The sequence below is a fragment of the Passer montanus genome, unplaced genomic scaffold, assembly GCF_014805655.1.
Source record: "Passer montanus isolate IOZ18808 unplaced genomic scaffold, ASM1480565v1 scaffold12, whole genome shotgun sequence".
In the NCBI taxonomy this organism is placed as follows: Eukaryota; Metazoa; Chordata; class Aves; order Passeriformes; family Passeridae; genus Passer; species Passer montanus.
Window position 1 is genome coordinate 2,518,557 of NW_024358722.1, and position 16,049 is coordinate 2,534,605.

At 41.6% G+C, this 16,049-nt stretch overlaps 2 protein-coding genes across 16 annotated transcripts in view; one reads left to right on the forward strand and one right to left on the reverse strand.

The window, feature by feature from the left end:
* Positions 1-8,290, reverse strand: part of SDCCAG8 (SHH signaling and ciliogenesis regulator SDCCAG8) — a 109,804-nt gene extending 101,514 nt beyond the window's left edge. For 5 of the 7 annotated variants that reach the window (XM_039697865.1, XM_039697863.1, XM_039697862.1 and 2 more), the window contains exons 1-3: positions 7,714-8,290; positions 1,219-1,380; positions 1,029-1,111 (exon numbers count right to left, since the gene is read on the reverse strand). In XM_039697865.1, coding sequence (XP_039553799.1) covers positions 1,029-1,111; positions 1,219-1,380; positions 7,714-8,266 — 798 coding nt within the window. In that variant the 5' untranslated portion in view covers positions 8,267-8,290. The remainder of the gene's footprint in view (positions 1-1,028; positions 1,112-1,218; positions 1,381-7,713) is intronic. The other 2 variants (XM_039697864.1, XM_039697870.1) reach the window with 2 other exon arrangements.
* A 22-nt stretch (positions 8,291-8,312) lies between these two features.
* The window catches only part of CEP170 (centrosomal protein 170), a 93,304-nt gene continuing 85,567 nt past the window's right edge, over positions 8,313-16,049 (forward strand). For all 9 annotated transcript variants that reach the window (XM_039697875.1, XM_039697881.1, XM_039697882.1 and 6 more), the window contains exon 1: positions 8,313-8,502. The gene's annotated coding sequence lies outside the window, so the exon portion shown is untranslated. The remainder of the gene's footprint in view (positions 8,503-16,049) is intronic.

The following is a 16,049-nucleotide window of genomic DNA, read 5'->3' on the forward strand; positions in this document are numbered from 1 at the left end:
AAGTATTCAATTTCTAAATTCTCCACTCTACTAAAACTTCCCAATGTAAGTAGAAAAGTTCACCAACATGGAATAAAAGATTCTTTCCCTTCCTTCCAAGGCTAAATACAAACTGATATCAATTTATGTCATGCTAAAGTCATCCAACGGTCCATCAATCCCTTGAGCTACAAAACACTAACTCTTTCCTATGCCATTATGAGGCAAAATACCTGGCAGGCCAACCATACTAAACTCGTTGGTCTTAGAACACTCAAAAAAGTTAACTTTAAATAAAATTCCTTAACGTCAGGAGAGCAGAGCTATGCTCATTACACAGGCTGAAAGCAACACAGCAGGAATACAGGTTTTAGATTATTCTGCTGTTAACTTTGACAGCAAAGAGCTGCTTGTCTTGCTTAGTATAAACCAAAAATATTCAGTGTAAGCCATCAAAAGATAAAACTGCAACAGTGCCTTTGAATTATTTTTCTGTGGAGCTTCTAGCAACTCTCAGCTGCTCTGTAACTGAAGGGTGCATCACATATACTGTGGTGCAATTCTGCTTCAATGAAGCAGCGTCTGAGAAGCCCTTGTAAGGGAGTAATCAAACTTTGACAGAGACCACTGCATTTAGGCAGAGAACTATAAAACCCTGTTTTTGCATGAACATCTCTAACTCTTTCAAGAAAAAGCATAGTTAAAGCATAAGAAGGACACTGAGAATCCTTAAGGTACAGTCAAAAGGAAAAAGAGGCTGCTTTTTCAGAAATTTTTCCTTGTTTATCCCAAGTGTTTTCAAAACAAGAAGGAATGGACAACCACACTACATGGTCAACAAAAAGAAGAAAAAAGTATAAACCTTGTATTGTAGATTCCTTTTTCTTCCATTATGGTCATAAGGATACCAAGTTCTGGTCATAGCTTCAGGAAGCTCCCATATTTAAGATTGTTAAAATGATTCAATGTTTCTTTTTTCTCTTTATACTATAAAATCAACATGCATGCTGTTTATTCAAACAACACAAATGAAACCAGAATAAACATACATGGAATGAATTCTTCCTTCTTGAGGGAGACTCTTCACTTTCCATTCTTTCCTGGTGTTGCAACAAAATTTTAAGTTGGTTAACTAGGAAGAGATAAAAACCATTATAACCAATATATAATTACTTTTGAAATTGAAACGAGTGTAATTCCTAACAATGTTTAAACCATTTCCTTTCAGAGCAATCTTACCTGCATGACTGTGCTGCAGTTCCTGACTGGCTGCAGTCTCACAGTCACCATTGGCTGTGTCTGCATTGTCACTGCCCTCATCCACAGAGGACTGGTCAAATCCAGTGCCATCACCTGTTGCCAAGGCATGTTTCAGTTGAGAGATGCTTTCACTGGCACGTTCTAAAAAAACCCAACCACATCATTACCCACAATAAACAACATAAAAGAAAGGATTTACTGACTGTCATTTTAAATGGGGAAAAACATGAGAGAACTACAAGCATTCAGCACGTGTCTAGCTTGACTACTTGACCTAAACTCAGCCACTGGAAGCAATTACCCAATGCAAACAACAAAAAAAAACCCTACCATATTTGCAAAATATTTACTAAATACTAATTTTTCAGAGAAGAGCTATACATAGCATCTTAGCTCCTCAATACATAAGGACACTGGGGAAGCACAAGTAATAATATACTTGACCCTAAAATATTTCCTAGCATATGCACCTTCCATACTTTTCAATGAACCTAAATCTCATGCTACATTTTCTCCAATATGCAGGATTGGAAACCAAAAAAAAATGTTTTTGCATTTTAGTGATGCCACCACACATTATTACAAAGCAACATGTCACAAAATGAAACAAATACCTGAGTAAATGAAATAATAACTCAGCAAACCATAAAGCCACCATAAAACAGTTATTTAATAAACACCAGTGATTTCTGAACAGTGTGAAAAATAAATAACAACATACACTGTTGTTATTTATTTCTAGAAAAAAGACTAAAAAAACACAGCAGAAAACCTTTATCCACATAAATACAAATATTTTCAAGAGCTGACTTGCTGACAGATGATACAGTAAAGGTCTTATCTAATGTTCAATATATTTTTTCCTTATATTCCTTCCTTAATCTTTTATTTGATTCAGCTGACTTCACAAAAATAATAAGCATATTTCAAACAGTCAAAATTTAGTAAAACAAACCCAAATAACATTTACAAGGCAATGACTCAGAAAAAGAAGGGTTTAGGTCAAATATTTCACTTTTGGCATACTTAGGCTCTTCTCTTTCTTGAGCATTCCAGGATGCTATGAGGGGGGAAGAGCTAATTGAGAAATGGCAGAAGTATCTCACTGATGCAATGGCTTAGATATTTAGCAAACTATGTTGCAACCATTTGTTGCCAAGAAGTGTTCAATGTCATATAAGTTGTCATGTGGTGTGCCTTAGTCTGGTAGCATTAAAGTTCCTTCATTTCCCCATTCCCTGTAGCTGTCTGCCAGAGAACCCCAGAGTACCAGTATTTGCTCCCTAGCCAAGGGACAAACAACAAACCAAACCACACCAGAACCAACCAAGCCCATGTATATTGGTTTTCCCAGAACTTCTCTCTGTCTGTAGTATTACAGCTTCTGAACTCCAAGCTATTACTTAATCCACAAAGATAACAGAGATCTTACACTCTGTTCTCTTTTCCCATAACCATACAGGCCAGTAGTAGTGAAACACATTAAAGCCAATATCAATGGCACAATTATGCCAATTTTTTTTACTACACTTTCCTGCCTCTGAAATAATGTCACCACATTCTGGAAAGTGTCAACAAGTATCTGCTTAAATTTCTTAAAAGCTTGCCTATTTCCAGATTACTAATGTTGCTGTCATAGGCAAAACACTCTCCACTGGGAAATTGGAAATTAGGATGTCCCAGTGGTGTGGCTTTACATTCACCAGATACAAGAGATCCAACACTTACTTCAGTAAGAGTGGAACTGGATGCTTAAAAGGAAATAAATACATTACAGTATTTTTTATTTCCAAAGTAAGGAACATAATTTTGGGCATTAGGATAAAAGACAATATACCAAGGAGCAGAAAGACTATGTTTGCTGTTTCTTACAATGTAAAAATATTCTTTTTAAATATGAAAGAATTTTTTAAAAAATGCTGTGGATGCAAACTACAGGACAACAAAAAACATCTGCTGAAAGACAACACGATTAATTTTTTAATGAATTCAGAAGCAATTAATTTTTAAGTCTCCCCAATTCAATCTGTTTGAGTTAAGCTACTCCTGTAATAGTACATTTTATAGAAACAGGGCCTCAGTGAAAATATACTGCAAAACCTGCTCACATGCAGCACTATAATTTGCATATCAAAATCAATCAGCACCTGTCTTTTCGATGTCTTAACACGACTCTACAAATAAAATCCAAACACGTATTCCTGTTCTAGCTAAAACACCATTGAAGTGCTATTTCCTATTGGAACAGCTGACGATATAATTGAATTTGGACTCATGTGGATTGAAACTTCAAAAAAACCCCCGACTTACTATTAAGCCCTTTGGTTTTCAGTGTTCAAAGGATCTGAGATGATTATGAAAAATGACAAGCTAGCACCCAAATCTGATGGATCAAATTCAATACATTAAAAAAAAAAATCAGTGTAAGAACAATTTGCCATTGAAGTCAAAACAGGAAAAAAACCCAGAAGGCATTGAACCAGTTTAGCATTGCCTAAACAAGAGATGTTTTCTCAGGCACTGCACAGAACTCTTTAAAAAGAGTACTCCTTTAAATGAAAGCACCAAAGCTACCTCATTCATGAACTCGGAAATGCCATAGAAAATACTCTGGGAGCAAAAGAATAAATCATTCAAAACAACAGAATTGCCTGAAAGACATGGAAAATAACTCCAGCTGGTAGAATCATTAAGCAGCATAAATTGAAGAAAACAAATGGCAAATCTATGAAAAAGTTGTTATAAGTCTGTCACCCAAACCTAACAGTCCGGTTCTAATAATGTCTACAGGAACATGAAGTTACTGGCTATAAATTCAACAAACAGCATCACTTGCTGATATCTGATCACTCTGCTGATATTCCCAATAAGCAAACAGCCTTAGAAAATTAGAGAAGGAATTACACTGATTCCTTAGGTCTTAAAAAAACCCAAAGCAAATCACTGTAGAATTTTTGTGAAACAGTAACTGACAAAAGAGACAATTAGACACACTAGTGAAAGCAAAAAGACAATGGCCATTTAAAGAAAACTTTCCTGTCCAAAATTAGATCAACATTTGCTTCCATTGACAGCTAAAAATCTAAAATGTTATACCATATATCTTTTCAGTCAAGTAACTACTGAAAATTATTGAAACTGAGGATATGGTTACAGGGGTTTTTGTGTTTATCACACCTTGGATATTTCCCATTCTGACATCCAGCTGTTCTTTCTTGGCTGCCAAACACAGGTACGTTAGTGTGGAAGTAACACACTACATGGCAGTTTTGAGCCTAAAAGTATCCTATCCATCACTACCTGTGCTGCTAGGATTTTACATGCAGCAATGAGCTTCCCATTCTGACATCCAGCTGTTCTTTTTTCTTGGCTGCCAAACACAGGTACGTTAGCGTGGAAGTAACACACTACATGGCAGTTTTGAGCCTAAAAGTATCCTATCCATCACTACCTGTGCTGCTAGGATTTTACATGCAGCAATGAGCAATATCATTAGTCAGGCCTGAAAAGATCCCAAGGTGTGTGAAATGCTCAGCTGTTCCAAAATAACAAATCCTTCTGATTTGGTTTCTTGCTCTCTTTTTATATGAGAAATAGGTAGTTTTCAGCATTACTTTTACCAAGCTATGTTCTTTAAAAGCACAGCTGCAGCAGTCATTGTCACAAGTTCCTATACCTGTGGCTCTTTCTGCAGAGCATAAAGCATTTGCCTAAATTCTAGAAACCCTCACATGTGAAAACCTCATTGCCAAGTTCCTTGTGGCAGATTCGCCACCTTTAAAAGAATATGTTGTGTTCAAAATAATACCTAGACACACCTGCCAAATAAAAATAAAAAGCCTAGACAAAAAAACCATTACAAATGTAATTCTAAGCTGCTTCAGTGTGACAGCTATGTTGAAGTGATGGAAACTGGGTCACATACTCACTTTTCCTAAGATGTCTTTGACTTCCTATATCTCTTGGTTTATTTTTGGAGCCACATAAAACAGCCACAAAATGAAACTTTATTCAGAAAAGACTTATCTTGTCATCTGTTTCTCTTAGGGTTTGCATCTCCATTCTCTGAAATTATGTAGGACACTGCACTCAGCAATGCAGTGGAATACAGAATGTCATTTCCACAAGACAGACTTGAGGCACACAAGTGTATCAGGCTCAGTACCTAAAAAGGATGGTTTGCTCCTCCTTTTCTCCTGCTCTTATACTGTCCCAGGTCCAACAGTGAGCCAGTGCTCTTTACTCAAGAGGCAGAAGACTCAACACAAAAATATAAGCTAATAGTTCTTTGTTCAAGAAACCAGAAATATGCTAGAAACAAAGAACTGGACTCTAAATAGTCTTCTCAATTTACTGCTGTTAGTAGAAAAGGGGAAAGTCACAGGAAGGTATCACACTCTCCTCTCAGCAGTGGTGTAGTAGAAGGCCCATTGGACATTCACATTATGCCTGTCAATTTTCACTTATTAATATGAATACAGCAGCTCACCACTCACTCTCATTTACAAAATACCTCTACTCCCTTGAGAAGAATCTTTTATTAGAAATACTATCTCCTAAAGTTTTTAATATAATTGAGACCATTTCAAATGAACCTTAAAGTTTATGCAGTAACCTAATAACCCCAACTGTACAAATACCACCCTCCTAACTCAATATGACACATAGCATTAAAGACTTCCATTACACAAGGTCAGGAAAAGCTACATTATAGAACCTTTGTTATTATCAAAGCCTCTCTGTTGAGCTCTAAGACCAGTTAGGTCTTCATCAGGTTTTTTTGGCCCAGCTTTTTGCCCTCTGGCCACCAGACTCAGTTTACTGAACACTCAAGCTTCCTGTCTTCTGAGGGATTTCCCTTTGCAACAAAGGAAACTGCCCAAAAATAATCAGTTGCTCTTTGAGAACTTAAGCACCCTTCCATCAAACTGAGTAAGGCTGTCAAGTGATTCTTCTGGTGTCCAGCATGGGTGGTGAGAACCTGTTGCCATGAGCTCAGCCTGCATCCAGATAATGTCAAGCATTACAGGCAGGTTATGAAAGCTGTATTTCAAACACACCAAATAATGCCCAAAGCACGCCACCTAAAATTGCTGAACCCAAATGACAGGGTCATCCCAATGGGAAGAAAAATCTCCAGCTGTATAACTATATAAGAGAAGTAGGTAAAGCATTAGATTTGCAACCTTGAGAGTAATGATAACCTGTTTATCCTACGGTGAATTCCTAACACTGGTAGTAATGATGTGGAAAATGCTGTACAGCTAAAAGGAGTTAAAAATTGTACATCACTGAGAAATAAAGAGGTTCTTTGAGAAACACAATAGAACTTAGGCTATATTGCCCTGTATTGGGGCTGTTTGTGCATGACCATATTGATTTGAGACATGAGAAGCATAGTAATTGATTGACATGAGAAGCATCCCCAGATGTATGAAATCAAAACTACCTTGGCATTGCATGAAAAGAAAATTCTTGTTTCCAGGAATGTAATGGGGAAAGGCTCACCAGAAATTCAGATTATGAAATTATTTAGCAAATATAACAGATCCAGTGTAAGGGAATCCAGTCAGAAAAAGATAAAATGAAAATAAGTTGTATGAAGAGAATACATGCACCCAATGTATGCATTAGAAATGGTCAGCTCTAACAGTCTCACACACAGTTAAACAGCCCTGATATTTGTTATCCTAATTGTTCTGCAATAACGGTTAACTGCAAGTGTCAAGTAGCATTACCATGCTCATTTCATCTACAGGAAAAGTAAATAGAAATTATTCCTCAAAGCTCTATCTCGTGGAACAAAAGAAATCTATCACTAATGTAAGGAACTGATGCTCCTTTGAGAAGGAAGTAAACAAATATTTGCTGGAAATCAAGTATCAAGTAGCTATTTGAAAGTGTTTCCACTGCCAAAAAGAAGAAAGAAACAAGGATAAAACAATGTTGTTTCCTATGGCACAGGAAACATCCCAACAGGCCATGTGGGGGTGCTGTGCTAAGAACACAACTTTCCGCACCAGTAGGCTCCCGTTCCCACAAACTACCCAGTGGCTTTCTTCAGAATTCGCACATTTACTTTGCCCAGCCAGAGACAGTCTGAAGGCTCGTAAGGCCAGGCTGACAGATTCAGGTGCTCTTTGCCGGGCTGTACCCCACGCCTCTTGGGCAAAGCGGCAGGTATGAACACACTCGATGAGAGGGGAAACAACCACTCTCATAGGAACCCATTTGTACCCTCATTTTTACCACGACTGGAATCCGCTCTTCCAGGATGGCCAAAACCGCGCCCGAAGCAGCAGCGGTCCTGCCCGAGCCGGGTCTCGGTGGGACGGGCGCCTGCGATGGGCTGTGGGCGCAGCTCCCCCGCTGCTCCCGTCCCAGCCCGGCCGGGCGCTCCGCGGGGCGGGGGCAGCCGCAGACCCGGCGGGCGGCGGGGGCGGCCCGCCCTCACCCCGCGCCCGTGCCGCTCACCTCGGAGGCGCCTCTGGTACCGCTCCAGGGACTCCTCCAGGGCGCGCTCCCCGCGGGGCGCCCGCATCAGGACGCCGCTGGCTGCCGGGGAGCAGCCGGCGCTGTCCCCCGGCACCGGGGGCTGCCCGCGGCGGGGCTGGGGGACAGTAGTTCCACCCGTTCTCCCTTCCCGCGTTGGGCTCTCGGAGAAGCCACCTGCGGGGATCCCTCCGGCTCCCGGTGGCCGACCGTTGCCGTCGGCCGCCGCAGCTGAGACTAGCAACGCCAGGAATCCGTCGCGCTTCCCGACGGCGGGAATGTCGCCGCCAGGACTACAAGTCCCGGCATGCACCGCGCCGCCGGAGGCAGAGTCCCCGCCCACCGCCCACCCCCGGCAACCGGGAAAGGGTGGTCGCCGCAACTCATCTCCCCTTTGTTGTGGATCGCGGCCGCAGTCGCGCCTGCGCACAGCACAGCCCGTCCGCCTACGCCCACGGGCCGGCAGCGGGCTCAGCGCCGGTCCCGCCACGGCCGGGGCGGATCGGGGCGGGAAGCGCCGTTTACCTCCCGCCATCGCCCGCGCGGGCAGCGCCCGCAGCCCGGGGAACGCTATTGTCGGGCCCCGGCGCGTGCGCAGTGCGGCGCGGTGCCGCGGTGCCGTTAGCCGCCGCTATGTGCAGGGAATAACGCCGGGGCCGTTGCCAGAGGGACACCGAGCGCTCCGCCCTCGCTCCGCATCCCGCGGGATGCCGGCTCGCTGAGCACCCGCTAGCGACGGCCCCTCCCCGGCGCGCGAGCCTCCTCGGAGGGGTGAGTGAGGATGATGATGCTGCCGCCGCCGCCCTGGGCTGCGGGTCGGGCGGGAGCCGCGGCGGGGAGCGGGGCCGCGGTCCGCCCGGTGCCTATTGTGTCAGGAGGTAGCCGCCCGCCGGGACCCGGGCGGGCCGCGGCCGGCCGAGGGGGAGGCAGCACGGTGTGGGCACAGCCCGCTCCCCCTCCCCCGTCGGGCCCGTAGCTCACTCCGCGCCCCCGCCTCCCTTTCCCCCCGTCGGCGCGGGGCGATCGCCGGTGCCAGCGGGCATCGCCGCAGGCGGGACGCGGCCGGCATCCCACACCGGGCATTTGGTGCTGCTGGGTCCCGCTGCCCGCGTCTCCCTGGCCCTGTCCGCCCGCGGGGCGCCCCGGCACACCCACCCAGCCGGCCGGCCCCGGGGCTGCGCAGCCTCCCGCCCGCGGGCGGATTTCCGCGGTTCCAGCGGAGACGCTTCCAGAGGTTTATTTTTTTTTTGGGTGACCTTCTTTCACTGGCTGCCCCGGGGCTGGAGGCAGCGTGTTTCTCTGGATTTAAAAATCAGCGACGCCCTTCGTCTGGGATGCGGCGTTTACCCCATCTTAAAATAATATCTTCTGTGAAAGGGTGATGGAGAAAATCTGCGGTTTCGCCTTTTCTCGTATTGCGTATTTCCACCCGACGAGTCAGGTCCCCCGCTTCCGAAAATACCCTCCCGATGGCGTGAGCTTTTCCTTTTTCGAGGCGCTTCCCGGGGAAAAAAAACATGAAATCAGGGTTTTTGTCCCCGGTGGCGAGGAGCAGCCCGGGCCGTGGGGACGAACGGGTTACTGCGCTAACAAAAACCCGATGGCGATTTTCGAGCCGAAAGCGGCGTCGCGGCGAGCGGAGGAAGCGGGCGGGGCGGGGGCGCTCGCCGGGCCCCCCCGAGCCCGGAGCCGGCGGGCACGGCCGAGCGCTGCCCGCCCGCCCTGCCTGCCGGGCCCGGAGCGCTTCTTCGGCATCAGCCCGCAATTAGCCCATCAGTGCTCGCGGCTTGATGGGGGAAATAAAGAGATGTAGATGGTATGCTGATGTGTTGTGTGTACATGGGGATTGCGTTGTTGTGACAAGAGATCAGATAGCATCCACTGATCTGCACTTGGAGGAAATTATTTTCTTCCCTGTGAAAGCAAAGGTACTCATAAAATATTTAAGTACTTTGAAAGAATAAAGCCTGTTCTAGCACTGCGATGATCATCTTTTCTCCTTTGGAATGCCATTCAGGGGTTTGTGACAGCGTTCTTGGCCTTGGGCTTGCATCTGCAAAATGATATGTGGGATGGGACAGTTTTTGTAAACTGAACAGAGACATGATTACATATGCTGTGATTTCCTATGATTAATTTCCTCTGGGAAATGCTTTCTGTCCAGATGCTGAGAAGTCTGTCTTGCTAAACTCTACTGATATGGAAGCTCTTCAGCTTTCAATTTTATTTAACGGGTGAAAAGTTAAACGTAAGCACTGCAAAGAATCTCCCTTCAGTCTTTGACTGTCACTTTTTAAAATGCTTTTTCACCTTCATGTAAATGTTCTGTTCTTGTTGGCTTTTTTTTTTCCCTTTGTCTGATGGAGGTTTGGAAGGCTGGCTGAATAGAGAGAGTAGTGCAGCTGGGGATACAAGGAATTTTGTCAAAAACTCAAGAATCTTGATGTTATTTGGAATGGATCAGATTAAAATGCTTTCTTTAATTCTTTTGAAGAGAAACCTTCTGGCTTATAAATTGTTACCAAACTTTGGCATGACAGTGCATTGTTTGGGGAGTGGTTTTGACATATGACTATTGCCCATATCTAATCTGACTTTTGAAAAAAACAAGGGGTTATTTCTATCTTGAGTTTCATCTGCTGTAATGGACTTGACAAGCAAAATTTCTTTAAAATTCTGTTGATAACATACAAGCCAGAAAAGCTCCAGGTTATGAAAATGAACTGCAAAAGTCTATGTTCAGTTGTCGGTGAGAGCTTGGAAGCTTCCTCCAATGCCTGGAATGAAACCCAAGGCATGAGAAGTTGCAGAAGTGGATTTTGCAGTACCATTTCCAGTTCTTGGCATTGCAGGGAGAAGGTATTTAATGTATATTGATACCATAGTATCTCCTTGATTCTCCTAACAGGACAGTTTCCATGTTAGCACTGCTTTTCTTAGCTTTGCAGGCAGAATGGAACTGAGATACAACAGATTGTTTTTACTTTAGCTAGAAAGCAAAGAAAAGCTGTGAAATTCTGGTTTTCCTTTAGAAAAATTCTGAACTGAGGCATCAGATATGGAATGCATGCATATAGTGCAATTTCTACAAGTCATTCTCTCTGCTTCTAGCACTTGTGAGATTGTAAAAGAACACAGTGGCACTTCTCCCTGTTTGAAGAATATGCACAATGGAGTAAAAATTCTGTTGTGACCAAGAGACTGCAAATTGAGAACAGGAAGTTGTTTGTGACTGAGGGATGGAGCTTCAAGTCTGCTAGCTGGGAGCTGGGGTTGGATGTGTGTATCTCCTCTAAGGTGCACATCTTCACTGTGCTGATTGAGCCTGCAGGGACCTTTCATTGTCTCTTAGGTTTGTAGTGCTCTCACCAAAGGCCTGCATGCCTTCCGTTCTGGTATTGATCCTTGCATGTATCCATGCATTTTCGAGGGACTGTTCTCCTGAAAGCAGCTTCCTTCAATGCTCAGTGCTAGTGTTTCCTTGGATCACATGGGGCAGGTGTCATGGGGAAAGTAATATGTGATTAGGTGACTTAAACTGTAACAGAATGCATGCAAATAAGGGTGGCAAGAGAGTTTAAACGACTTCATGTATGTCGGTTGTACAGTTATACATTCATTAAAATAATTAAAAATACTAAAATAAATTGCAAATGCCTAAATCTGTATTGTAGTTTAGTTTCTCTGACTATACCACCAAAAAGCTGGGAGGCGGTTTTTATTCTACAGATGCATTTGTGAGTAGAGTGATCTTTTTAAATGAAAATTGTGTTTGACCTTCAAAAAACCCTTCTATTTAAAATCAGTATATATAATTTTTTATCATATGTCAAAACCAGCTTGTCCTAGAGGTTTCAAATAAAAGCCACAATTATATTTTAGTAGATTGCTGGTGTAATTAGATTTCAGGTGGGGAGACCTGTGTTTGGGAATGTACTCAGTGCTGCAGCTCTCAAATTGAAGTGTGTCTTGCTGGCCCTTAGATTATGGGGGAGAAGTAAGGGAGTGGGGTGGATATTGAAGAGGCTGACTAGTTGTTCTCCTATCTTAATGGCTCTGCATGGAGTATTCCCAGTTACTCCCTTCTCTTTGGGTTTGGTACAGCATGGCTGCACTGCTTTGTTGCAGTGACTCTGGTAGTTTACGAAGTACATGAGAAGTTAATTCACTCCACTAACCCAGGAGAACACTATTTCTTTTCTTTTCTTTTTGTTTTGCTCTTTTTTTTCCCCCCTTCCTCCCTTGGATTAGCAAATTGAATTATCTTATTGTGTGGTCAGATGAGTGCCAGAGCAAGTACACAGAACGGGGTCAGCAGTGTCAAGCCAGGAAGAGGGGAATACTCATTTTTTCCAGTAGCAAACATACATTTCATCTACTTTACTGTCCTGTATGGCTGTCCCCTGCACCACTGCAGGCTACTGCGGTTAGACAGGAGGTGGGTTATGTATTAATCCAAGAAAACAAAAAATGGAGGTACTGGGTTTGTTCTGTTAGTCTATTTGAGGTCCTTGATATGTACAATGTCCACAGCCACAGACTAAATATTAAGAACCTATCACTGGAACAAAAGAAAAAATCTCTGGAAAGTAAATGTTAAAAGAGGGAGGATGAGTAGTTCTGTTAAGCATTGTGGCCTTTGTACCAGGATAAGCAGAATTTTTGATCCAGGCTAATGTTGGTATCTTCTCCTTTATGGAATTTAGGGATGTAAATTTTTGAGGATTTTCATAGTTTTGTCTCTCCTATTTACTAGTTTTGAAGTCTCTCGGTTTTGTGAATTGTAGGAAGGTTCTAGTAGGTAGGGGTTTTGAGGAAGGGTGGGTTTTAAAATTCAAAACAGAGATTAAAGCATAGTTTTTATTTTTATTCCTTGAATAGAATGTGATAAATTTTTCACATGTGAGCCCTTTACTAGTTTTGAAGTATGTGAGTTTTGTGAATTGTAGGAAGGTTATAGTAGGTAGGGGTTTTGAGAAAGGGTGGGTTTTTAAATTCATAGTTTTTATTTTTATTCCTTGAATAGAATGTGATAAATTTTTCACATGTGAGCCCAGCAAAGCCCATCTTTGATTCTCCTCTTTTTCTCCTCTGATAAACTGTTAGTGAAGAAATGGACTTCTCCTTAGCTAGGTGCTTTGCAGAGCTTTGGTGTCATCCCCTGGTGGGTCTAGTGGGCTGACTCGGATCCAACAACTGCAGGTCTCTTTCTCTCTTGCTCCTTTGGCTGGTTTTGCTGCTTTTATTGCATGGTTTGGTGTTCTTGTAATAGAGTCCTCCGTTTACTTATTTCCATTCTTTTGACCTGAAATGTTTTATATTCTGATCTAGTCAGTGAAACTTAAGAGGGTATTGTCCTTGACAAATAGCTGAGTCTTCTGAAGTCCGTGTGGTGCGTTTTCCAGACCTCATTTTGTACTTCATTCCAAATAAAATTCTGGTTCTGCTCATTTTGTTTCTTTCCAGGAAGAACTGCAATTATTGAGCTTTTCAGAGACATAATAACAGAAGTGGTGCCACTCCCTGGCATTTCCAAGATGTTTCTTTGTGCATGGGGTATTTTGTTAGTCTTCAGCTGTGGTATACGAAAAACTTGTAATCAATCCATTAGCAAGTCATTATGGTCTGAAAGTAGTAATACACCCAGTGCATTTAATCAGATGTACTTGCAACTTTTCCTTCAAAATTACATGCCCAAATAATTTTGTTGATGATCTTTCTATTCATTTGCAAATATTTGCCCATCTAAATATGCATTCTATTCTGTGTTCAAAACCAAAGCCTTTTCAATTTTGTCTTATTTGTCTTCTCAAAGTGTATTGTACTTAAGAATTAGGAAGAAAAATGCAGGAAGTTAGAGTGTTATGATACCTTTTCAGTTTTCTCATGAACATACTTCCTGCTTTCATTAATCCTACCTTCTCTCCTCTCTACCCTGTGACATAGCTGATTATTTAGCCCAGTGGAACTGGATCATCACAGGAATCTTGATGTCAGGAATTATTCTACTTAACTTCACGATGTAATTTACTAAACCAAAAACACTTAAGGGGTGATATTGTAGTTTTACTTCTCTTTTTCATTTTCCCTTTGGAGTCTTCCTAAAAATGGCCACATAGATGGACATTTGTTCTGATTTATAGCCATTGTCTTTTCTCCAAGAACAGGTATAATCTGGTGCCAAGGGAGAGTTGAAAAAGGTGCAAGCAATATTTCTTGCTTTCCTCTGAGGCATTGCTAGCCTCCCATCTATTTTCTGCTTCAAACTTTTGAGTCAGGTGTAGTTTCTGTTAAGGATTGTTCCTTCCACTTGGTCTTCATTTCTTCAACTGAGTCTTGAAAAGACAATTCAGCAAAAAATGACCTAATTTTTTATTCATGTTCAGCAATATATCAGCTTAATTAAATAATTAAAATCTTGGTTTTCTACAAGTTTTTTTTTTTTTACTGCAAAAAAGCTGTCCCAGTTCTGTGAGGTTAATGATGATTACTTTTCTGGCCATTCATCTCTTCTTTCTTTAAGTGGTCATGTTTTCTTTTTATTGTACTTGGTTTCCAGAGGAGATAGTCAGGTAAAATAAGGGTGAAACCCTTTTTGTAGGAATGACTTTCCAAGGTGATTCACTAGTCAAAAACACAAGCTTGAATTTTAGCTTCAAGTTAACTGTGACACTGGCTATTACAAATATTATTTTAATTTTAGGTAGAAATTAGTCAGGAAGCCTTTAAGGGGCCACTGAGAACCCAGAACTTATTGTTTAGCTTTTGCATTAGCAAAAAATTTTGAAGAACGACAGCAACTTGTTGACAAAAGAATTATGGAACCTGTGGGGTTTTTTTTCATGTTACAGGCAATATTAGCCTTGGTGGTGATCATTTTGTATTTGTTTTACTTTTACAGTTCTTGTTGATAAACATAATAAAAGGTCTTTTTCAAAAATTGGGTTTTTAAAAAATGTTACTCAGTCATCATGCTCTCATAGTCATTTAAACATCATGCTGATTATTTTATTGGACCAGATTGGTGATTATTGGGTAAAGCCTTTATTTTGATGAAGTCATTGTAGAACGTTGAACAGCCTTAGTGAAATTAATTAGTTCTAAGCATGCCATAATTCCTGCCTCTTTGTTTAGATAAGTGTTTTTAGTTCCAACTCTTAGCATTTTGATCAGAAATTCTGTAGCATATTTTTAATGAATCAAATCTTAATTTATCAGCTTTTAAATTCACCTTGTGATTTATTTTTAGACAAGCTCCAGTCCTAGTATATTACAAGGAATCCTATGCCTAATTATTTGTGGCTGAGTGTTTCTCTGAGAGGTGCAACTGCATGCCCAATGTCAGTCCTAGAGATACGTGTTATGTAGCATATCAGAATGAGGCAAGAACTCACCAAGGTCTGAAATGAAGATTGGAAACATATGAGTGTTTTTCATGTGAAAACAGATTCCTGATGGAGAGAATTGTCTCCAGTTGTTGTATGGGGAGCTGCAATGAGGCTTCTGATGAACATGCTTTTTATTTTGCTGGTTTTTTTCTTCTTCTGTAGATAGTACTGCGTGGCTTTGTTCTCTTCAGTTTTTGTCATAGTTGGAGAGCGGTAAGAAAGATAATGTTGCTGGCACAGAACTGGAATTAGTGAAAAGGAATACTTGGATATAGTCAGTAGGAGTATTATGAAAAAGAGTAATTATTTCAAAGAAGAACACTACCCAAAACCAAAGCAAAACTAGAAAAAAAGAACACCAAGAATGAACAATGGAAAAATACATACATTCACACAAAGAAATGTCAGGTTGAACTTAAGCTTGGACATAAATTGAGTCAATCACTTCAAGGCCCAGAAATGTTTTTTAAAACATTTGCAAACTTTTTTAAAATTCTTTTTTAAGTTTGACAGTAACAATAGTTGAAATAAGGTAGCCATTGCAGAAAATGTGTCATTTTTTCTGTAATCATAGTTTGCCACTTGTGCCGAATCTTTATACCCTGTTTGTTTTGTGGGCTCGTTTTCTCATTCCAAATTTTATTTTTTGCTTCCTTGAGCATGGGTAAGTTTCTGTCTGCCCCAGATCTTAGTGCAGTCAGTGGATCTTCATGTGCTGCAGATTACATCTGTGTATGGCAGGATCTGTTTTTACACAGCAACACAGAGCCCAATATAATTATGTTGCATTATATTCTTTAGCTTGCTGTAGGAAGTTTATTGCTTACCATTAACCAATATTTTCTTTTTTCATTTTCCTGAAAGAAATACTACTTTTTCTAGTATTTGAAACTTGTAAATGACATGTAATTGTCTTGCATACTGGATGTG